Source organism: Poecilia reticulata, chromosome 3 (genome assembly GCF_904066995.2).
Source record: "Poecilia reticulata chromosome 3, P_reticulata-male-v2, whole genome shotgun sequence".
Classification (NCBI taxonomy): domain Eukaryota; kingdom Metazoa; phylum Chordata; class Actinopteri; order Cyprinodontiformes; family Poeciliidae; genus Poecilia; species Poecilia reticulata.
The window spans coordinates 22,864,432-22,888,318 of record NC_088832.1 but is presented as its reverse complement, the minus strand read 5'-3'; the positions used below and the strand labels follow the sequence as shown (position 1 = coordinate 22,888,318).

Here is a 23,887-nt window from a genome sequence, read left to right as displayed (position 1 = left end):
CTGCTTCATCTCGTCTACTACAGATTTAAAAACAAATGAGTCAAGTTTTAGCTCAAATGATCGTTTTCAGAAAAAAAAAAAACTGTTCCCTACCATAACGGTTCCCAATTCAACCCCAACTAAATCCCTACTCAATCCTAATTCAGACTTCTCCTTCCAGAAAAAAAATCTTTATTTTTCTTTAATTGGTTCATTCTCCATTTTTTTCTTATTCATCCTGATATGAAAAATTATGAAAACGTCACTTTCCCTGACATTTTTGACTAATTATGAACGACGTCCTTTGTTTAAGGAAAGCCTTTTAATTCATTAATAAAAATATGAAAAGTGTGGCAAGCACATTCAGATCTGGTTAGGGGCTGAATTTAAATCTATGCCACTTTGCACAACTTTTAGTTGCTCTTTTATAAAAACAAATCCAATAAAAAACATTAGTTATCTGAATTAAGGTTAAAAATGACGATGTGACCTGAAGTAAAGTTTGTTACCAATGTCAGTGCTGAATTAACGAGTTTTAAAGAACAAATGCGCCATCTAGTGTTCACAAAGTGAAAGCACAAACGAACAGTCCAACATTTCTGTCAGATAAAGAGGATTTTTAGATGAAAGAGCTAATTTCTCTCAATTATAAATTGAATTAAAATGCTTTTTTTTAAATTAAACTTGTTTATACAAAGAGAAAATTAATGTTCTGGAGATATAAACTTAAAAATGTAAAAAAAACAGTGAAAAACATTTAGTATGTTAATTTGAAGCTTTTTCTTTTATTTCCAGGTTTATTGTTGCAGCTGCTTTTTATTGACATACAGAACAACTTTTATCATCTTTTGTCAGTCTGTACCACTAAAACCTGCCACATTGAGCCTAAAATTATTTCACACTTCATATCGTCAGTCTACTTTCTCATCATTTATTTACTTTTTTAATGATGGAATTTAGTTTCCTATAATTTTCCATTAAGCCGGAGTAAAAACATGAATCAGTTTCTGAAATTGAAAATCTCAATGTTATTGTTTTGCTTGTCGGCATCTAAACTAAAGCCAGTTTTAAAAAAAAGTGAAAATATTTTTTGTTTTACTTTGTGTTCCGAGTAAATTATACTAAAACATTAATGATGCACGTTTTTTGTAAATATGTCAGCAAATAAAATGCTACTTTTTTCCCCATATTTATCCAGAAATGGAAAAAGGTTCAAAGCAAATTCCAGACTTTCCTAGTTTGTCTATTAAACCTCGTCATACTTAAACAGTCAGATGTCTTTATTTAATATTTTGAGCGACATTACAATTAAACTTAACCATTTATTCCGTTTTAGCCAACTTGGTGTAATTTGTAGTTTCTGGCCAAAATGTAAAGGCAGACAACAGAGTATGAAGCTCAGTCTGTCCAAAACTGAGATTATAGAGGAATAATAAACAAAAGACAAAAACACACCGTTTTAAAAAAAAACAATCACTTTATGAGGTCAAAAAGAAACAGCTTTCTTCAGGCAGTTAAAATATTCCTGGCCTGAACTGTTGACTTCAAGCTGCATTACCAACAGGTGGTAAAAATAAAGTTATAAACGTTCCTCGTAAACCACGGAGCAGCACTGAACTTCAACAGCTGATCAAGTTAACAGGGATTGTTCAGACATTAATGTGCATAATTTACAAAAAAAAAAAAAAGAAAAAAGTACATTTAATAAACTACATGATTGGCAAATACCTGCGTGTCGTTAGTGGTTCACAAACGGCTTGTTGCTCTGATTAGTGTGGCTTTAATCTCTTTAAATAACTGGCTAGTGTTGCTACTTTGAGATATTCAAGAGCTTTTATCCCAGAAACGTCTTTGCAACAGATTGGAGTCGATATCGACATGAGCAACAGAGGCGGTGGTGCCAACACTGGTTCAAATGGCACTATTAGAAAAGTGTTTCTGCCTCAACATGATCAAGTTCATCTTCTCAACGTTGGCAAAATAAAATCCACATAAGCCGTTTTTACAGCACAGATAATTATTGTAAAAATATCTACAGTCAATATTTCTCTGAATTTGGATCTAAATTCAACCTGCGGTGTGCAACTTTTACAGAAATATTTCATTTACATATTTATTCAAACCGTCAGCGTGTCTCCATAATCAGGTTTCTCCACCTCCTCTAAGTGCTATTATGACAAGCAATCAGAGCCAGGAGGCGTGGCTCAGCGTTGTCCATCAGCCTCAAGAACCTGCTGCTAAAGGTGCTAATGTCAGAGGATCAACTTATCGTTCCAGGAAATCCGTTTATTCATTGGTAGCAGTGCTAACTAGCTTTAGCATCCGTAACTGTGGTGAACCAGCTGCAGCTTAGCAAAAAGCAAGCAGGAGGGGGCGAGTACAAGAGTGATTGACAGCGCTAACACCCTCCTCCTGGCTCTGACTGGTGGTGTATTTCTGCACTGGGAGCAGAGGAACTTTTCATAGATTTCTGTCTTGTACTTTCACGACTTAATGATAATTTTAACAAATATGCACTTTCTGAAATAGAAGTTACAGACTGAGGCTTGAGCCGTTTGTGTAAACATTTAAGAGCTTCTCCACAAACCAGAGTTTGTACTTAAACAACAAAAGGCACATGTCCGTCAAGCGCTGTGCTTTCTGCCTGATCTCACCAGTTTGGGTTTCAAGTTTGTCGCGTGCATCAGAACAATGGAGTAGTGAGAAGAACTGGGTTTGGTTCAGAAACCCAGTTAGGCAGAACCAGTCAGTGCAGCATCACTTTCAGTTCTTTTTCAGGTCGTTTCTTCTTTCGTATCCAGACTCTGAAACAGCTCGGCTGTTCAACGCTATACATAAACTCTGCTTTAGTCTTCAAAATGCGGTTTCTTTTGTAAAACTCTCCACCGCCTTGAAGTTGCTGCATCTTTGCTACAAATCAAAGTTTTTAGGATGTATTAGTCAGAAATAGGTCAGTCACAACTTCCTCATTGTCCAGTTGCACTTTTGTTGAGGAATTGTAAAAAAACAAAACAAAACAAAAAAAACAGTTGATAGGTTCATGCAGATGCTGCCAAACTTAAATACTGCACATGTAATGAGGATTTGTCGATGTGGTCCAGCGTTAGCAGCAACCTGGCCTGGCAAAGAGCCGTCCTGTCCTGGCAGTGGAGTCTGGCCTCATGTCGTAGTGGAGGAGCATCTCTGGAGGAGGAGAGCATGGCAGGTGTCGCACACTCTCACCGGCTTGGGAGACGCAGGCAGAGGAAGCTCGTTGTCGGAGCAGCTGTTGCAGAAAATCTCCCCGCAGTTCCTGCAGTGGTGCTGCAAGCAGACGTTCAGCTTCAGCCTCAAAGCCCAGGGATTTAAACTAGAGGCTAAAGCTACGTTTGCACTGCAGCCTGAAGTGACACAAACACGATGTTTTGTGAAATATTTCTTTCTTTTGATGTGGTCGTTCACACTTACAGTTGCATGCGATCTCCAGTGTGAACTGCAAGCTACGGCTGCACCGACTGTAGTTTTCTGGCTGATCGGCGATTACCAATCCTTTCAAAAGCCTAACTTACAGATTCCAATTTTGGCCGATACCATTTTTTGTCTGAAATGTTGCTCAATATATCAACAAAGTTGCTGAATTGGCAACACTGGGGTGACTTGTTAACTGTAAATGTTCAGACACGACCTGGTCGGCCGGCTCTAAAAAGAAAAGCACAGCGGTTGATTTTCAGACCGTTACTGAGGTTTATAACATCGGTGGATAAGATCGGCTTCACGTGTAAAAATTAGCCGATTAAAGATCTTCCAAAATGAAGGAACTCGGCACCGATACATCAGTTCACCACTCGCTCAAACGACCTGAAAGTGTCCCGCATGCGCAGAAGAGGGCGCAATAACGCCACACAGAGAGAGCGCCATAAAAGAGAAGGAGAAGAAGAAGACGTGTGCAGAAGTAAACATAGATGCTAACAGTTTAGCATATCCATCGGTTCTGAAGTCGTTTTCCGACCGGAGCAGCACATTAACAACTTGAACCTCATATAATCCACCATGGTTGTTGTTTTTCTTCCTGCTTGCGCATATCAGGACGCAGAATAGTGACGTCTGTCGAGTGTCTGAATCTGAAAGTCCAGGTCGTGTTCATCCAACCTGAACGTTCAGGTTGGATGAACACGACCTGGACTTTCAGATTCAAAAGTATAGGATAGCCAAGTGGTCTGGTTCGCATTCGTCATGAAAAGATCAGATACGGGTCGCATTAAGGCACAAAAATCGTAATTGGTTCACTTCAGGCTGCAGTATGAACGCAGCCTCAAAGTAAAACAGCTGGAACGGATTTACTGACTTTTCGTCTTGAAATGGAAAACTCCTTCTCACACAGCTTGCAGTGAGTCGCGTCTTTATCCTTCAGCCACACCTGACCGCCCTGAAAGCAAACACCAGTCTGATCACACGTTACAGAAACACCAACATGTTAAAAATACATTGGAGAAATGACACAAAATGTGGAAAAACCTCCAGATGTTCACATGACAAGTTTACAGTCATTTTCCCCTGAAGGGTTTTGATTACATTACTTCACATGTTCCAGACCTGAAGAGTTGAAGGATTCATTTCACCGTTTCTATTTTTTAGGCTAAAAGAAATTAAAGTATAGCGAGTCAGAAGTTATTTCATTACGAGTTTCCATCTGAATCCACTGAATTACCAGCAGTTTATTGAAAAGTCTTTATTTCTAGTAAACTGTAAAAACACAAAATCTTATCAAGTATTTCTGGTCTGGTATCTTAGCTCGCCTGAAATAAGAAAACTAACGTCCAAGTAGCTTTTCAGCAAGAAATAGGAGCTTATTTACAGGAAAAATTCCTTAATATTGACTAAAAAGTTGTACTAATTCAACTGGGAGATTGTTTCACCTGCAGCACATTTTTCACGTGTTATAAGTGTTTTCCAGCTGAGATAAAGAGATAAAACCAGCTATCCAAACTGCTGGAGTTCAGCCTGGGTTGCTAGGTAACAGGCTGGGCTTAGTTTGGGTTGCTAGGTAACGGGGCTGGGCTTAGTTTGGGTTGCTAGGTAACGGGGCTGGTTTTCTGATAAACTGAATCTTTCATTTTCAGCAGCTGTAAGCTCAAATAAGTCAAAACTAGAGATTTTCTCCATATGTCATTCTGAAGAAAATGATTATATACATTAAAAGTTGAATCTTTTGAACCGAATTACTGAAATAACTTTTTTTTTTACTTTAGCATTTTAAATTTAAAATGTCACTAAAGCTGGCTACAGAGGTTTGACTTCACCTGCAGGGCCTTGTTGGCTTCTTTGATGTCCTCAATCTTTAGTTTGGACCTGATGGACAAAAGTAAATTAAGATCATTTAGTCAGAACCGAATGTTGATGCAGCAGGAGGGTTATGTTGTCTTTGGATAACAGGTTTAAGTCGTTTGTGAGCGTTTACGTACTCGCTAAGTTTGGAGCCCAGCTCCTCCAGAGCTTTCTCTTGGTCCTCACAGATGGTTTTCAGCTGAATGTTTTCCTCCTGGAGGCGGTGGAACTCCTGGAAAACACAATACATGGAAGAATCTGATCAAAATTCAGCGTACAAGCTGCTACAAGCCATGCAGGAGAAAATATTTAAAGAAATGACAGATTCAGTAAAGCTGCTGGATTACATGTGAAGCGCCCTGAATACTCCATCGCTTTGGGAAAACATGGTGGTGGCACCATCATGCTGTGGGTTTTTCTTTTCGTTACAAGGAAACTGACCAGAACTGATCAAAACTAAAATATAACAAAATTAAATGTTAAATGTTTTGAAATATTAAATTGTTTTATTTAAAAAAACAAAACAATTTCAATATTTTTTTAGCACATGAAACATGAGAATTGATATTTATTCACACAGATCAATAACTCCGTCATTGGGAATAATAAATATTCATTACACTGAAACAATCCAAACACATCGTGTCAAGATAAATGACACTTGGTCAGAACCAAATGTTGACGTAACAAATTAGAGGTTTAAATGTAATAATCAACTACTGTTACAAAGAAAATCACTAAAAATGTTCTTTGGTATTTAGCAGATAAAAATAATTTTGGTGATTCAAATTGACCAAAAACAGGAAAAGTTTAAACTGATTTAACGTAGAACAGCAAGAAAAATTATCTGCGTCTTTTTATTAGGTGTATGAAAATATCTGGTATCAACCGTCAATAACATTTTACAAATTTAGGATTTTAATCAAATTAAAATTTATTACAAAACTCTGCAGCATTTTAACCCTTTCACTGCAGTGGGCGGCACTGGAAGTGCAAGAAAAGTTTTAGTTAAAAACGAAAAAGCAACTCGGGAACATCCAGTCCCTCCTTCTACTGTTGCAGTAAAACCATATTATGACATCAACTACATTACTGATGTATTTCCCAAGCAACAACTTTGTATTTGTAGAAAATTACAACTGATCACCTAAAGGAAAAAATCCTAAAAACTTCTTTTACAATATTTTCCCCCCCTCTTTTTTTTATGCCTTAAGAAAATCAAAAACACTTTTGGAAAAAAAATGTCCTGACATAAAAGATCACAATGAAAGGGTTAAGAACTTCATACAGAAACCAAGACTTTTCCAAACCTTGAAAACACCTGAAATTCAAGCATTTTCCAGCGCCTGCCTGTCTGAGCCTTGTGGTTACCATGACGACAGGTGAAAAGCCTGGTTTAGTTTGTCCCGACCTTCTTGAGGCCGTTGATCTGCAGGGCCTCGGTGCTGAGCTGGGACACCATGTCTCTCTCTCGGTCCAGGTCGTTCTGTAGCGTCTGTCTCCACTCGCGCTCGATCTTCAGGTCCGTCTCCAGCTGCTGCCTGAACGCCCAAAACAATCACAAACACACACCAAACAAACTCAACAATGTCATTTTTAAACTCATTCACTGTTTAATGTAAAGAAGGGGGAACCAATCTGCTTGGTGGGAGTATTAAAACAAACTGAAATAAGTGGAATATTAGCTAAACTCCAGAGGTCTAACAATCTGAGGCGGAGTTTTGCTTACAGCTGCTTCTCTCTGAGCTCGATCTGCCGCTGCAGGCTGTCCGCCTTGTTGGCAAAGTCCAGCTTGAAGCGCCTGGATCCCTCCTCGGCGGAGCTGCGGTGCCTCTCCGCCTCCTGTAATCTGCACCATTATAACCAGGGGACAAACTCAGGACCGTGGAGAGAAAAATCTGGGAGGAGTGTTCGCACGGGGAGAAAATGAACCAAACATTAAAGAAAAACGATGGATGGGGTGAAGACGTGGCGTTTGTTTTGGTGCGAAAGATAAAGAGGTTGATGTGAAAGCTGCCAGAAAGTAAAACGGGGTGCTGCAAACTGCTGCAAAACAACGGGGGGAGAAATGAGTGGGGGGAAAAAAGAAAATAACTGGTACCCAAGTGCAGCTTTAGTATGTAACAAATCCTGCATTTTAGACACGATGATCGGCCCACTCTTCCAAATCTACAGCTGACTGAATGTCGCTTTATTAAAATCGAATGCGAAGCTGCAGGTACTTCAGATAAAAAGCTGAATAAAAACTCCAGTCACACCCAGGACTTTCAAAACACTTTCATTTATTGATCACTGTGGTAAAAGACAACAATTGTGAGCTTTAACTAACAGGACTGGGTCTTTATTTCTGTCTAAAAATCCAAAGTTTTATAAACATTTAAGTTAGAATAGTCAGAAGGATTATTATTATGATTTTTTAATATACCGTGTGTCACAGAAGAAGTCAGTAAATACGCCGAAAACGAGAACAATGTTGATTTTTACAGCTCTGCCTCTACAGTTCACTGCAGTCTGTCGTTATTCAGCGTTTCATAGTGGAACCCTGCAGTTTTTTTACCAAACTTTAAACCTTAACTAGCAGCTGAATTACCTCCTAGAGAGACGGTTACTACAGACAGTGAGGGCGGGGCTGACTGCAGGCGCACGCGGGGTCGTCACAGCCACTGGGAAGCAGGTCAGGAGGTGCAACACATGCAGCACAAACCAGCAGCAGACCTGAAGCACACAGTCCTGTCTGATGCTGCATCTGCTAAGGTTCTTACTGGCTGACTCAAAAATAAAATAAAATAATAATCAGGGCTGCAATGACATCGATTTACACTATAACACCACAAAATCTTACCATTTTTCTGGTCCAAATGTTTTAATAGACTTGGAATAGCTTTTCAGCAAGATATAGAGGCTTGGCTTTAGTAAATAATTCCTTAATATTGAAGAAAATACCAGCTCCATTGGTAGATAAATTAACATGGGAAAATGTCTTGTTAAAAGTGAAATAATGTGCCAATGGAACAAGTACTTTTTACGAATTATTGACTTAAAACAAGTCTCAATTTCTTGCAAAAAAGTTACTTGTAAGTTATTTTTGTCTTATTTCAAGTGTACTAAGATATTTGCACCAGAAACTTACTGGACCAAAATTATTTGGTAAGACTTTGTGTTTTTGCAGTTTAGCGCTCCGGTTGTTTTCTTTGTTTTCAACCTGGACTTTGCTGCTAGATGCTGAAGCTGAGGCTGCGTCCACACTGCAGCCCGAAGTGACCCAGTTCCGATTTATTTTGATGTAATGCGACCTGAATCTGATAGTTTCATTAAATATCAGATCGGATTCTTTTGGAATGCGACCAAGGCCACTCGGGTTTCCGATATGTATCCGATTCAAATGCGACCTGAACGTCACTGATACTCGACAAACGTCACTATTCTGCGTCCCGATACTCACAAGCGGGAAGAAAAACAGCAACAATGGCGGACGTTAATGAGGATTAAGTTGTTAATATGCTGCTCCGGTCGGTCAACAACTTCAAATGTGTAAGCTATGTTACACTGTTAGCATCCATGTTATCTTCCGCAAACACTGAGCACTTCTTTTTTATGCCGGTTGGTAAAACACTGATGCTATTGCGCCCTCTACTGCGCATGCGGGACACGTTCAGGTCGTTTGCAGTTCACAGGTCGCATTTATTTGGAAGCGTGAATGACGACGGACGAGGCTGCAGTGTAAATGTCTCTTCTGGCTCAAGCGTCTCAGCCCAACCAACATAAAATAAAAAGTAAACACACCACTTCAACATTTTTACATTTTGTCACTTCAGTTTGTTTTACTGGGATTTTATGAAACATTTTAGTGAAGTGCAACTAAAAGAATTCATGTTTTTTTCCGAAAGAGTCAATACTTTGTAGAAACACTTTTTAATTGAATTACAGCTGCAATATTTTTGAATATTTAATCCGATAAGATTCTCTGTACCTGATAAAAAAAAATAAAAAAAAATTTAAATAATAATAATCACCATTATGGTGATGTTTTTTCATTAGTCTTTTGCATGTGGTCCAAAAAGCTCAATTTAAATCTCATTAAACCTACAAATGTATTTTTAAATGATAGATTGAACTGCGTTCTGTGATTTTCAATACTTGTAGTTTTGCTTTATGAACCAACTTGGCTTTAAACTTCTCTACAACTTCCTGTCCTGTCCAGCTGTTTGTTCACTAATCTTAACAATAACATTTTATCTATAACACACTTTACACGTAAATCTCAAAGTGATACAAAATGAAAGGAATTAAACATAAAAACAATAAAAAGTAATTTAAAATATAAGATCTTGTGAATCTTTTCAGTTCTTTGAAAGACTGAAAACCAGGCCTGAAATTATTGCAATAAACGATAATTTTCAACTAATATAATGGTAATGGCATAAAAAAAATAAAATAAAACAAAACAGTCTCAAAGATCAGTAAATTTTAATTATTTGCTGTAACACAGACTGCTGTATGCCAGCATTTGAAACAACTTTTTGATGAATCTTGAATAATTTAAATTTAAATTGAGTTTTAATTTCTCTTTGGAATCAATAAACTGACTGAGACATTTTAAAGTTGCACAATTAGACAGAAACAGGAGAAAAACAAACCATGCAAAGGGAAATTATAGAGCCAATTTTAGTTTAGCATTGATTTATGGCTTAAACTGATTATGTGTCTTTTCAGTATGACTGCATTAAATTCAGGAGTTTCAGAATAAAGTTGAATGAGTTCAAATGCACGCCACACTTTTAAGATTTGCATTTGTAAAATAATAAAAAAATAAAACGAAGCCATTTCTCCATTTCTTATTTATACACGACTTTGTGTTGATCTGTCACATAAAATCCCAACAAAATTTCTGATTGTTTTCCTCTTAATGTGACAAAACGTAAAAACCAGCGGACTCATCCCTCAGTTTGAGCTCCTACTCAACATCGACGATAAAAGACCCAATGTTTACGCTTCAGTCAAACTTTCTCCCTGCATATAAGCTGATCACTGCGGTTGCGTGTGCTGCACGTGTGACTGAATATATATAAGGTGTCTAGTTCATTTATCTAAGCAACAATCAAACCGTTCAAAAGCTACACGACTTAAACATCTGATCATTTCTCTGAATGCGACATCATGAGACCCGTCTGAAGCCGCGGCTCGGAACCGAACCAAACATGCAGTCGGGGTTTCACCCGATTCTGTGGCGCCTGTGTTGGCCCTAAAACCACTGAGTTACTGTGAAAGTTAAACAACAGGAATGTAGTTTGGAGCCCAGTGAGTGACTGGAGTCCTCAAAAGGAGATGTCTTTGACCAGCTTGTACTGGTGCTCTGTGTCTGTGCTGGCACACTTAACAAACGACATGGCAAGAGTTCTGGTCTGGCTGAGCAGATCTTTATCGCTGCACGAGGGGAGCAGGAACCAGGGAGGGGGAGCGACCAGACGAGGTTTCAGGGGAAGCAGGATGAATGAAACGGGGGGAATGGGATGAACAGAAAGGAGGGACGAGGGAGGAAAGAAAGAAAGGAAGAAAGGATGTCAGTACATCAGTGCTCTAAGGCTGGTCACACTGAACAGCTTTGACTTTTCAAGACAAGCACAGCAGGAAGTGTTAATGAAACACAGGTTACTAAAACTGATTTCAGGCTGCAAACATGTTGGTTTCACTGGAAATACTGGAGCGGCAGCTGATGGAGAAGAAGGAAAATGTGATGTAGAAAAACAGATGAACGAGAGACTACTTCTCTCAAAGTCTGCTTAGAAAGAAAAGAGCTGCTGCACATCACTGTCACGACAGATTCAATGTTAAAATGAAAAACAAACAAACTAAGCGGTGAAGTTTCTCCCATATCAGGTGGGAGAGAGAGCACACTGTAAAAACATTTAAAATAATGAGCATTTCTGGTCCAGTTTCTAGTGCAAATATCTTAAGCTTGAAATGGCAAAATGTAGGAGATTCTTTTAAATCAATAATTCCTTATTGATAAAAAGTATCAAAAGGGCAACACATTTCCTGAACAATAAATTATACCAGTAATTATTGCGATAAATGATAATATTGTTTTGAACTAATTTTCAATTAATACAGCTCTGGAAAAAATAAAGAGACCACTTAAAATGATCCGTTTCTCTGGTTTTAGTTTTTATAGGTTTATGATTGAGTAAAATGAACTTTGTTCTTTTATTTTCTGAACTATTGACAACAACATGTCTCTGAAACTCCAAGCAAAAATGTAGTTTTTATTTGCAGAGAGTGGGAAATGGTCAAAATAACAGAAAGATGCAGAGCTTTCACACCTCAAATAATGCAGAGAAAACAAGAAATATTCACTTACAGACAACTATACTAATGTTTTACTTCGGGTCAGAAATCAATATTTGGTGGAGAAACCAGGAGGTTTTCAGTGCAGTGGCTCTTGGTTTCCCCTCTCAAAGGGGAATAAACTTTAACTTTAAAAAAAAAAAAACAAACTGAAAGATATTTGAAATACTCAAAAGAAAACCAATCATAAATAAAATGGAAATAAATGTGACTCATATCAGAAACTATAATTAAAATGGATCATGACATCTCTAAACAAAATCAGAAAATATTAAGACAATAAAAACTTAAATAATCTGACGACGGCGTTTGACAAAATGTTTCACTTGTTTACTATGACTTTGTATTTTGTGTTTTTATGATGTAAAGAACTTTGAATATTTTTTTTTTTACAAAAATACAGTTTTTAATCAAAATATAAAATTTCATCAAAAACTGATAGAATTTTGATAAGATGTTTTAAATTAAAAAAATAATTGAAATACAATTTGATTTTAAAAAAATCTGAATGAAAATTATTATTATGCGCTCACTTTAATTTATTATACAATTGATTGATTTATTACTTGGTTCCACTGTCGGATTGTCTCATTTATTTTTATTTTTTCATCATTAATGAGTCACTATTTCTTGCTAAAAAATGTGTTTTGCTATTTTTGTCATATTTCAGCGTACTGGGATTTTGCACTAGAAACTGGACCAAACCAGACTCAGTGTTTTTGCAGAGTGTGTCCGGCCTGCTGAACACCTAGAACCAATCACATCACAGATAAGATGGAGAATTAACCAATGAGGAGAGGAGGAGGGCGGGACGGACCAGTGGACTCTGAGACGCAAGACAAGGAGGGAATCGTGAATAATCAACAAACATGTCGAGAATGGAGGACTTCATCTGAGCATGCATGAAAATATCTGCAGTTTATCTGCTTATGGATGAGAAATGGAGGACGGCCGGGCTTTAGTCATCAAATATTCATGTTTAATCACGTCTAATGCCTGAAAATGAGCCTTTTACTTCCCACAAAATGACACTTTTACATTTTATGTCTACGCCTGGATAAAAAAACATTTATTTTAGAGATACTCTAATCAACATTTTAAAGAATAATATTTTTAAAATGTTACATTTAAAGAACAGATAGTGGATTATTTACCAACATCGACCTTTAATGAATTAATTCAAAATATAGATGAGATTTTTTTTCTGAATTTCACGTCGACCAAGCCCCTGTAATCTGATGAATATTAATTTATTTTAAGGTTTTTTTATACATTTTTGTCCACATATGAATGGCGCTGAAACAATTTACTCAGAACAAAAGTAAGAAACACATTTTAATTTGATAAATCTCGTATTTAGGGAGTCAAACGCCAAACTTTGAGGGCCGGCGACAAAAAAACAACTTTTCAACTTCAACGCTAACTGAATCACATTAGCAGGACTTTGAAGAACGTTGGGGAGCCGATTAAGACATTCAATTAAGTTAAACCAGAAACGCTTCTTAAAGCCGCAGTACGCCGGAGAGAGAGAAAGAACCAATCAAAAAGTCCCACCTCTGCTCCAGCTGCTTCATGGTGGCGGTGATCTGATTCGTCTTCTCCTCCAGGCGAATGATCACATCGTTCTTCTTCTTCATCTCCTCATCAGACGACTAAACGGGAGACAAAGAGCTGCTTTCACACACAGGATCGACTTCTTAAAGGATGAGAGTGGGTGTGTGTGAGTCATTACCTGCATCTTCTGGTACATTTCTACATTGATGGCTTTCACCTCATCCAGCTGATGCCTCAGTCCGATCAGTGTGTCCTGTTCATTAAAACACACATTTCCCATCTCCAATTACCAACATTCACAATAAGCAGAGCACCAAAAATGTACTTAAGAGTAGAACTACTACAACATGTTTGTACTCAAGAGTACAAAAGTATCTGGTAAAAAGTACTCAAGTACCGAGTAACTGATCAAATTATCAATAATTTAATATTTTAAAATTACATCATCAGATGGACCAAAATGTAGTTATGTGGAAATGTTTGCATTTTCAGGACAAAAATGACAATAATTCATATAAAAGACAAAAATAAAATCAGGCAAAATAAATGTTTCCAAATCAAGTTTCTTTCAAAATAAAACTATTTTTGGTTTAAACATGTTTGTTTTTCATTCAGTGAGTAGAAAATGCAGAAATTTACTCAAGTAAAAGCAAAGAATAGCAAAAATACTCCTAAAAGTTAATTTTTAAAGAAAGTTAGTGAAGTGAATGTAGTTAGGTAAATGTAAGTACTGTATTTTCTGCACTATAAGGCGCACCTAAAAACCTTCAATTTCCTCAAAAGCCGACTGCGCCTTATAATCCGGTGCGCCTTATATATGGACCAATATTGAGCCACAACAGGTCTAGCAACTACAGTAAGCAGCCGCCGACTTCATTTTCCCCTGTAGAAGAAGCACGCGGTGCATGCTGGGATAGTTGTCAGACCGCTGGTTTGTTAATAAAGTTTGATAATACATTTAAAGCCAGAAGAGGCGAAGGAAGAGAGACAGACTGCAGCGGCAGCGTGTTGGTTGGTCTGTTACCCAGAAAGCAGTTGGGCACAATATCGCAACACCAACACCGTGAGTGAAACAATGACTGGGGAAGCCTACTATATAAAGTACTTAGGGACCACTTCTTTACAAATGTGGATGTGTAATGATAGAGTACAAATCGGCAACCCAAACTGTAGCGTCTATTCTATGCGCCTTATATATGGAAAAAGTTTTAAAATAGGCCATTCATTGAAGGTGCGCCTTATAGTGCGGAAAATACGGCAGTTCCTATCCGACCTGTTTTTCATGAATGTCCTTCTCCAGGAGCTTCATGGCCAGCTCCATTTCCTGTTTCATGGACACCTGTGCGACCAGCTCGTTCTCCACGTCCTGAGAACAGGAAGAACATGCTGGTTCATCACCTCATGCATGTTTAACGAGTCCATCACGCGGCCTGGGTCGGACCTGTCTGAGCTGGCACTCCTCCTTCAGCTGCCTCCGGGCCTCGTTGTACATCTCATCCAGACCCTGACGGGACTGCTTGTAGGTGTCCCGCTCCACCAACGTGTCGCCCTGAGCCACCTGGACGAACAACGTCAGGATCCGGTTACACAGCTGGACAAAGGGGCTCAAAGTCCGATTTTAATCTATTTCTTTTCCTCCAAAGAAATTACAAAATGACTGGAAATGTGTTTGGAAACGTCTTTCCGACTCTTTTCTGCAATTTGGACAATGAAGTATTAGTCAGGCTACGAGGATTTTTGTTTAACCCTTCTAGTCTGACGATCCATCCAAATGTGCAGAACCGTAAATCCTCCACATGTTGCACTTTCCAGTCAATATCAGGTTATTACAGTAATTTCACCCCAGCTGCAGCAGAGAGTGAAATTAATCTGAGGGGAATGCAAATATATTTAATCACAGGACATTTAAAGAGATGCATAGAGTTAAAATTAGCAAAAATATTCAGGTGGAGAGTTGAAACTTGGGGCTCAAAGAATATAGGCATAATATTAGCAGAATAAAGACACCATTATACTAGAAAAAGTCATTTTAATAAGGAAAAAAATAAAATAATAGTAAACAAAACAATAGAAAACTATTTAAGAGCTTTGGCTCTGGTTAACAGATTCATGTTGCTTATTAAGAAATAAGATCTGATCATTTCTAAGTAATGAATGGATGATATGGACTTTAAATTTTAACAACAGTACTTTGTGGGACTTTCTGTACTTTTTATTTTTATAATTTAAAGGACTTAAACAACTGCCTTGTTGCTGAACTTTATTTGTACAAATATACCTGATAAATTACTGCACTATAAAATAAAGTGTGTAAAAATTAAGACGATTTTAAAATTCCCCAAAATCAGCGAGAGCCCAACAATCATAAACACCGATAAGATAAAAACTGTTTTACATTTTATTTTCATGTAAAAACTAGGTTTATATCTAGTCTTTCATCAGTACTGTGACCAGTTTGAAGCGACGACAGTTTTTCGTTTGGTTTCAGTTTAAGCTGTAAAAACATTTCGTTTTACCTCCAGATGATGCTGCGCCTTCATCAGAATCAGGTTGTTTTCGCTCCTCAGCTGCTGGTTTTCCTCCTGCAGTTTGATGATGTTGTTCTTGGCTATGGCTAGCTGCATGCGCGCACACACACACACACACACACACACACACACACACACACACGCACACGCACACGCACACCGTCACGACGCTCACTCTGACACCAATTTCTGGAGTTTAGGTTTGCTGTTCTTCAGCATCCCTCACCTCCTCTACGAGTTTGGAGTTGGATTTCTCCAGCGAGTCCACTCTGCTGTGGAGGCCGTGAACCGTGGAGCTGCTCAGGTAAAACAAAACAAAAACAACATTTTCAAAAGAACGCGATTCGTAAAAAACTTATTTCTGATTAAAACCAAAGCCTTACTTGAGCTGTCGATTCAGTTCTTCTACGTAGTTCTTCTGATCCAAGATGGATGCTATCTGGCTATTCCTGTTGCCATGGAAACAGAAAAAAAAAAAAAGAAAGCCAGAGTCGTGAGTCAGATTCGGCGGCTGAGTGAAGCGGCGACGGAGAGCTGCCGTACCTCTCCTCGCTCCTGTAGTCATCCATGTCGTTTTTCAAGTACATGGAGAAGTCGATCACTCCGACCTGGAAGGAGTTAGAAAATAATTACACGAGTCGCTTTACTCAGATTATCAAAAAATTAAGATTTCAACAGCAGTTTGGATATTCTGTTGAAATTCAGCTTTAATCAGATGAAATATTACTGAATATACTTATCTAAAGAATATAAAACATGAGAAATTCAGAGCACCCAAAGTATCCTCACGTATTGTTTTTAACTAGCTGTCAGATTTAGTCCCGTTTACTTTCAGCTTATAACGGTATTTCATGGACTATAAGGTGCACAAAAGGCTTTAATTTGGTCAAAAAACGATGCCTTACATATTGTTCTGGAGTAAAACGGCGGTGGATAAATGTGGATTTATTCCGGTTGTGCTTACTGACCTCGAAGCTGTCAAAATGTTTTAGCTACATTACGGCTCCTGCAGTCAGCGGAGTGATGCATACTGGGCTTTCACTGACTGATTATTCTGACGGTTTGGTTTGGATTTATTCGCCTTATGGTCCAGAGCGTTTATATATGAAAAAATTAGACCGCTCATTAGCATTAGCACCTTATAGAAAATACGCTAAATATCTTTTATATCTTAAATGCAAATTGTACATGTTCTGTACAGTTTGGCTTATTTACTGCTCCTACTGTGTCCCTTCAGCAAAATGGTTTATTTTAGTAGTTGATTGTTTTAAATATTATTTCAGTCCTACTAATCTTTTTTAGTCCAGCGCTATTGCAGAGATAAAGGTAAATGGGTGGTGAGAAAATATTCATTTTACCATTTGATGTTTTTTTTAATTTGTCAGGAGATTATATATTTATTCACTTTACTTACATTTTGCAAAACTTGCATAAATTCTCTGAATTTTTTTAAATGAACTTGAATCATCATGCAGACAAAATAACAGAAAAAGAAAGAAAATTAAATATTTTTAGCGTAGCCACATGATGGACCATTACGTCATTCTACACATTATTAAGTTTTTAGTTCCTCCGCCGGTTCGATGGCGTCTTGAAGCCACCGTTACCTGAGAGTCCAGGTCTTCGCCTTTCACACAGAGGTTGGCGTCGATGACGTTCAGGCCCACCAGCAGGCCCACGATCACCGCTCCCTCCTCCTCCAGCATCAGCGCCGAATCCTCGTAAAAGTCGCTGAGGACGGAGCAGACAGGAGCCTTTAGCGAGAGCGGGCGGCGGCGTTTTGCTTCTGCGGGTCGTACCTGAGCAGGTCTTTCCTGGTGATGAGGAGGCGCAGGTAGTCGGCCAGCCGCTTCTGCATGAGCGCCAGGCGGAGCCAGGCTCTGGCCCGGCCCAGAGGAGTCCTGCAGAACACAGAGGAGGAGCGTCACGCCCCTCTGCTGGACAACCAGCAAACTGCATTCAAACATGAGAAAACTGACCAACAGTTCATCCGACGATGAATCCACTTTTCATTACACCTGCTGTTTATTCAGCGTAATTATTATTATAGTTATTATTCAAATTCTCTAAAAAAACCAATTAGTTGTAACCAAAATCATAAATTATTTAAAGAATTAAATAGTTAGTTATTAATTAAATTAAAAATTTATTATTTAATCAATTTATATTTAAATAACTAAATATTAATTATTCAATTGTAAAATTAAATATTAATTAAATTATAAAATAAAAAAATTATTGAATTAAATAAATAAGATTAATTGAATTTATTTAAATAAATTCATTAAAGAAATTAAATATTGTATATTGTACACAATTATTTGTGTGTAATAATTATGTGTAAAATATTTTCACGTCTTTAACAGAGTTACTGAAACATATAGAGAACTTTTTAATTGCATTATAATTTATGAAAACACAAACAGATTCGCTGTATTATAATTTTTTTCAGGGTTTGTAAATTTCAAGCCTTTTCAAGGTAAAAATCAAACTATTCCAGCACCAAACTTTGGAGATAAACAACAAAACAAACAGCTAAAAGAAAACAGTTTCATTCAGCATTATGTCATTTATTACCGTTATTATATTGTCAGTATTCTGCATCCTGCAGCAGGAATAAGGAAAACCCAAATGAAACTAATGTTATGTTTTGAAGTGTCTCATTCAGCCTGAACAGCTGACTGGTGTGAGAACACTAAAAAACATTTCAGTAACGTTCATCTATGTAGCAGCCTGTAATTTAATCACACAGATCAATAACTCAACGAGCCATTAGGAATAACGAATATTCAAAATAAAATTAGAAAATGTCCTCGCAATTTGTTTTGGAAGTTAGCAAACAGAAATAATTTGGTGATTCCAAATCAAGAAAAGTTAAGACTGATTTAACTTCAAATATCAGAAATATCTGGTTTTCCGTCTTTTAAACAGATTGACGTCATTAGAAAACTACAGATTGAATTTCAGCCAGTTTCTGTGACTTTATGCAGAATTCAAACACTTTTCAAAGACACCAAACTGAAATTCAAGTTTTTAAAGCGCCTGTTTAATGTTTTTGTGTTTGTAGTTTTCACAGAACCGTTCTAAAGCGCGCGAAGCTTTTCGTTCCGTCTGACTCAGCAGCACCAAAGGAAACGGACCGGGCCTCCAGCAGACAGGCACATTCATGTTCCTCATTCTGCTGATCAGAGAAACAACAAATATTTCTCACTTGGTTTCCTGTCTGCAGAGTCATGGCCTACGACGTCCAGGGCGTCAAAATCATTTTCATTTTGGGCCTGGTTAAAAATCTGAACGCTTTTAAAGGGCCAGGATGTATCGATACTTTAAACTGGTAAAGTATCAATAAATAACAGTTTCAGCATTCAATTAAAATTAAATAATATTGAACGTCTTCTCACACTGATCAGTCTCTCTGTGTTTTCACGATTACCAATTTTGCTGGACGATAAATTGAACTTATTGCGATAAACAACATTATTTTCAAGTAATAAAACGGGAATAATAGCATAAAAATGCAAGAACAGATTCTAAAACACCAATAAACTTTAAATTCTGATGAACATTTAAACACTGGAACTGGAAGACATTTAAAACATTCAAAATAAATATAGAAAACAACAAATAAAATAAGTCTATATAAGCAAAATTATCTTTAAAAAAAAGCGATAGTTGAGACCAAATACCAAATTGAAGATTTTTATCAGATTTTTGGTAAAAAGAGAAAAACGATAAATCTAGCAAATTAAAATTATTGAGTTTCTTTTCATTTATCATGCGATTAATTAATTTATTGTTTATCCTGACAGGGCTAATTTTTTTTCTGTTTTTTTTTTTTACATTCAAAATCACAGATTTTGTGTTGCTAATTTAGAAGTATTTCCAAGGAATTTTTTACAATATTTGCAATAATGTTTGATGCTAAACACGACTTCATTTCATTACTCAGTTACATACCATCATATGACATCAAGTAAAGCTGAGGCAGCAATGACTGATTAATGTTTCTGCAGTAAAATCAGAAGAAATGTGGAGATTTGTTGATTTGTGAAAAACTGGAAGGACTTACTGATGTAATCTGGAGTCTAGAGGACCACATAAGAAGCTACGGCGGGCCACATTTGGCCCCCGGGCCTTAAGTTTGACACATGCGGTCTACGGCTTTCTCCTTTCAAATTCACTCAGGTCAAGAAAGTAGTAGTCAGTTAAAGCTGACAAAGTTTCACCATCTACTTGATGGTGGTGCACGTATGTGTTCAGTTAATGTGTGTCTGTATAAAAGCAGGAAAAGGAAGAAGTGAAGCTGAAAGGTGAAGTGAAAGTAAACAGCACAGGTACTTCCCTGAGCCGGATCAGGTCACAGTATCCTGTTACTTCTGTTTGTGAGCCGTTAATTACCGCAGATCAGCAGTGAGCTTAAACAAGCGTGTGGAGGAGGACTTTGATCCTTACTTGAGGCCGGGAAGGTCTCGAACAGAGGCAGAGATCTCTGACGCTTCTGGACACAGCTTCTCCACCAGCTCCAGAGGTCCCCACAGAGACTTGCTGAACCCCAGGAAGGATTTCTTCACTGGGAAAGCAGAGAGAAATAAACCAATGAGAGGAAATCCGTTAGGAAGGGTAGATAAGTCCAGGGATCCCCAAACTTTTCCATGCCAAACGCCACTAGCTTGCCTTCCCTCCAACGTTCTGCATTCCCACTGTGAAAAACCGCGGCCTGAGACACAGACCTGAGTCCCTCTACAGGAAGCTGCCATCTCACCTCGGAGGCCGTGCTTCAGGCAGTGCTCCATGACCACAAAGAACTGCTGCAGAGGCGGGTAGTCCGAGTCCAGCGTCCGGCCAAAGCTCAGAGCTGACTCGATCAGGCCTTTGATGCTGAGCTTCGCCATGTTCAGCAGGTTGGCTCGCTCCATGGCCATCGGGTCACGCATCGCTGTGGAGGAGACGATCCGCAGTTTAGATTCAGCTCTAGAAACCCACTGCACTGTTGAAAACCTCATTATTCCACCAAACATTGGTTTCTGAACTCTTCCCGAGTTAAAACATTAGTGTTGTTGTTGTTGCTAAACGAACATGAACTTGTTTTCTTTTCTTATTCTGACCATTTCTCATTTTCTGCAAATAAAAACTAATTTTTTGCTTTGAATTTCAGAGACATGCTGTCAGTAGTTCATAGAATAAAAGAACAAAGTTCATTTTACTCAAATATAGACCTAAAAAGTTAAATCAGAGAAACTGATCATTTTAAGTGGCCTCTTCATTTTCTCTAGCTGCATGTTGGGTTACATTTTACTACTCAAAATTTATTACGGTACATGAACAACATCAGGTTTGGTCTGGTTATCAGAGCAACTAAACACTGGAGTCAAGTGACAATAGAACTACTTTAACATAGTTTTACTCAAGTAAAACTAGAAAGTAGCCATCCAAGAAATTACTCAAATAAGAGTAAAAAAGTATTTAGTTAAAAAAAAAGTCTACTCAAGTACTGAGTAACTAATCAAATTATCAATCATTTAAATATTTAAATATTACATGATAAGATTGGCCAAAATATAAAGTTAAGTAGAAATGTTGGTATTTTAAAGACAAACATTACATTAATTTATATAAGTAACAAAAAATGACAAAATAAGGCAAAGACATTTTTTTCCAAATCAGTTTCTTTCAATATAAAAATTATGAATTTTTAATAAAAACTGCAGGTGTGTCTGTGTCTGGTCAACTTTTGGTTTAAACATGTTTGTTTTTCATTCAGTGGGTAGAAAATCCAGAAATTTTACGCAAGAATAGCACTACTTTAACATATTTTACTGAAGTAAAAGTAAAACATAGTGTAGTAAAAATACTCCTAAAAGTACATTCTTGCAAAGAAGTAACTCATGTAAATGTAACTAGTTACCACCCAATTCTGCCAAGATCTAAAAACAAAACATTTTGAAAATGTAAAATATATTTAAAGTTTACTTAGTGAGATACCAGAGAAAGATTAGGACTGTGCTGCCCCTCCCCTACTTACTGCTGCTTGCTTCAGCCTCTGGGACTGAATGAATTTATACTCAACAAAAACAGCAGATTTATCTACTGAAAGTGTGTTTATGACATCGTAAGAGAATATCCTGAACTGCCCTTTAAAAGCACACCATCGTTTCCTGTCCCAGTTTGAGGAAACATTTATGTAACGTTTTGATCAGCAGCATGATGATTTTGTTTTCCAGTGAAACCTTCAGGGCCTCACCGCAAAAACACAAAACCCTGCCAAGTAGTTTTGCTCTAGTTTCTACTGCAAACATTTTAATACACTGCTAGCTTAAAATCTTAGTTTTTAATATGGAAAAAATGTCTTGTTCCACTGGCAGATTGTTGCATTTAGAACTGCAACCATCTCATAAATATTTAAGAATTATTGACTTAAAACAAAAAACTTTTTAAAAGTTAGTTTTGTCTTATTTCAAAGGTTCTGAGATATCTGAACTGGAAATTAGGCCAGAAATACTTGGTCAGATTGTGATTGTGCAGTGCGGACAGTGTGTTGCGCTTTTAAACGCTCCACGCGTGGAAATGTGAGTTAATGTGTAGCTAAACACACCAAAGGACAGAGCAAAGTCAGGAGACGCTGCAGGCAGCAAGGCAGTGATTTCATACAAGCAAAAATGATCTGAGGTCAGAACAAAGAAGCTGCTGGAAGCTTTGGGCACCAACAAACTAACATGAATTTGTGAAAACAACATTCATAAATATACAGCAGCAGGTTAAATGGCAAGATTTAGACCAACGTTTATACCTAAACACAACAAAAAAAGGGTCTAGACCAGGGGGTTGTCCAAAGTCGGTCCTCGAGGGCCGGCACCCTGCATGTTTTAGTTCTCTCCCTGGTGGTAGCAACAACCTCTTCAGCAAGTCAATGTTCTCCTTAGGCCTCTAACGAGCCATCATTTCATGCAGGTGTGCTACTAGACTTAAAGACTAGAATTAAAACAAACAAAAAAGAGAAGTCAAAAGCCACGATGTTCCTCCCCTTTTCATTTTAAGGTTAGGCACTACTTTGTGTTGGTCTGTCAAATAAAACTTCAACAAAATACACTGAAGAAAATACTACTTCCTCAAAGTACTGTCTGCAACTTGTTGGTGTTAAAGTACAATTGAATTTAGGAATAAATCAGTTAATTGCATAATAAATTAAAATCAGCTCAATAGCTTCCATTTGCATGATTTATTGTTTCTCTTCTTACCAGGAAATGCAGGGTTTCCCCCAGTGTATGAAAAGCCTGGCGGGCCACCAGGCTTCCTTTGGGCCCCACCAGGCTCAGGATTGTTTATTTATTTAAGGTTTTTTTTTTTTTAATGTTTGCATTTATATGATTTTATAGTTGGTGTTCAGGTATTAATCTTCCAATGACGCATAATTATCAAGTGATATTTTCAAATTTCCTGTCAATTTTAAACAATTTTTAACTCAAAAACACGTTGAGCCGCTGGATAGATGACTGGCAAGCATCGCAACCACCAGGCTGAGCAAGTTTTCTGGGAGAAACCTTGAAATGGATGACAAAAAGCTTCAGCCTGGTGCATTTCTCGCTACCAACTCCCCTTTTGAAGGACAATTTTGTTTACAGATGCTTCATAATGAATTTTATTTGCCGTTTGTTGTGTTGTTCATTCATTTTGGATGTTTAAGATGTCATCCAGTTCCAGTGTTAAACATTCATTAGAATTTAAAGTTTATTGATCTTTGAGAATGTGTTCTTGCATTTTTATGCCTTTATATTATATTCATTGAAAATGGTCTCAAAACAACATTATCGTTTATCGCAATAACTTTTGGGACAAGTTACCGTAACATATTTAAGTAACATGCAAAACATGAAGGGAATTGAAACCAAATTAATATTTACTTGATACAAAATAAATAAATAAAAAAAGATTTTTATCAATGCAATTTGATTTGGTTCATTTTGAAAGTAAGTTTGTGGTGAAGATGGTGACAGCCACCAGGTTAAATTTAGCTCAGAGTGGGAGTGTAAGAGGTGCTGCTGCTGCAGTAGTTATGGGGTTTTTGTAGTTCAAACAGCTGGATGACACAGCGTGAAATGTGTTAACCCCAAGAGACGGCATTTCTGAACGCATCATGTGAGGCCTCGGGGCAAACGGAGCAGGATGCATGAGACCAGCAC

At 37.6% G+C, this 23,887-nt stretch overlaps 2 protein-coding genes across 5 annotated transcripts in view; one reads left to right on the top strand and one right to left on the bottom strand.

Annotated features, from left to right (window-relative positions):
• fam120b (family with sequence similarity 120 member B) overlaps positions 1–12,616 on the top strand; it is a 59,914-nt gene extending 47,298 nt beyond the window's left edge. The window contains exon 17 of the mRNA XM_081605266.1: positions 12,299–12,616. The gene's annotated coding sequence lies outside the window, so the exon portion shown is untranslated. The remainder of the gene's footprint in view (positions 1–12,298) is intronic.
• rufy2 (RUN and FYVE domain containing 2) overlaps positions 1,242–23,887 on the bottom strand; it is a 28,266-nt gene continuing 5,620 nt past the window's right edge. For 3 of the 4 annotated variants that reach the window (XM_008405828.3, XM_081605270.1, XM_008405827.3), the window contains 18 exons: positions 20,473–20,646; positions 20,163–20,280; positions 17,510–17,611; positions 17,318–17,441; positions 16,254–16,318; positions 16,094–16,159; positions 15,937–16,006; positions 15,699–15,800; positions 14,624–14,740; positions 14,456–14,548; positions 13,361–13,435; positions 13,183–13,280; positions 7,013–7,132; positions 6,695–6,824; positions 5,421–5,515; positions 5,259–5,307; positions 4,304–4,384; positions 1,242–3,282 (listed from right to left, as the gene is read on the bottom strand). In XM_008405828.3, coding sequence (XP_008404050.1) covers positions 3,139–3,282; positions 4,304–4,384; positions 5,259–5,307; positions 5,421–5,515; positions 6,695–6,824; positions 7,013–7,132; positions 13,183–13,280; positions 13,361–13,435; positions 14,456–14,548; positions 14,624–14,740; positions 15,699–15,800; positions 15,937–16,006; positions 16,094–16,159; positions 16,254–16,318; positions 17,318–17,441; positions 17,510–17,611; positions 20,163–20,280; positions 20,473–20,646 — 1,823 coding nt within the window. In that variant the 3' untranslated portion in view covers positions 1,242–3,138. Of the gene's footprint in view, positions 3,283–4,303; positions 4,385–5,258; positions 5,308–5,420; positions 5,516–6,694; positions 6,825–7,012; positions 7,133–7,545; positions 10,708–13,182; positions 13,281–13,360; positions 13,436–14,455; positions 14,549–14,623; positions 14,741–15,698; positions 15,801–15,936; positions 16,007–16,093; positions 16,160–16,253; positions 16,319–17,317; positions 17,442–17,509; positions 17,612–20,162; positions 20,281–20,472; positions 20,647–23,887 lie in introns of those variants that run through there. The other variant, XM_008405830.3, reaches the window with a different exon arrangement.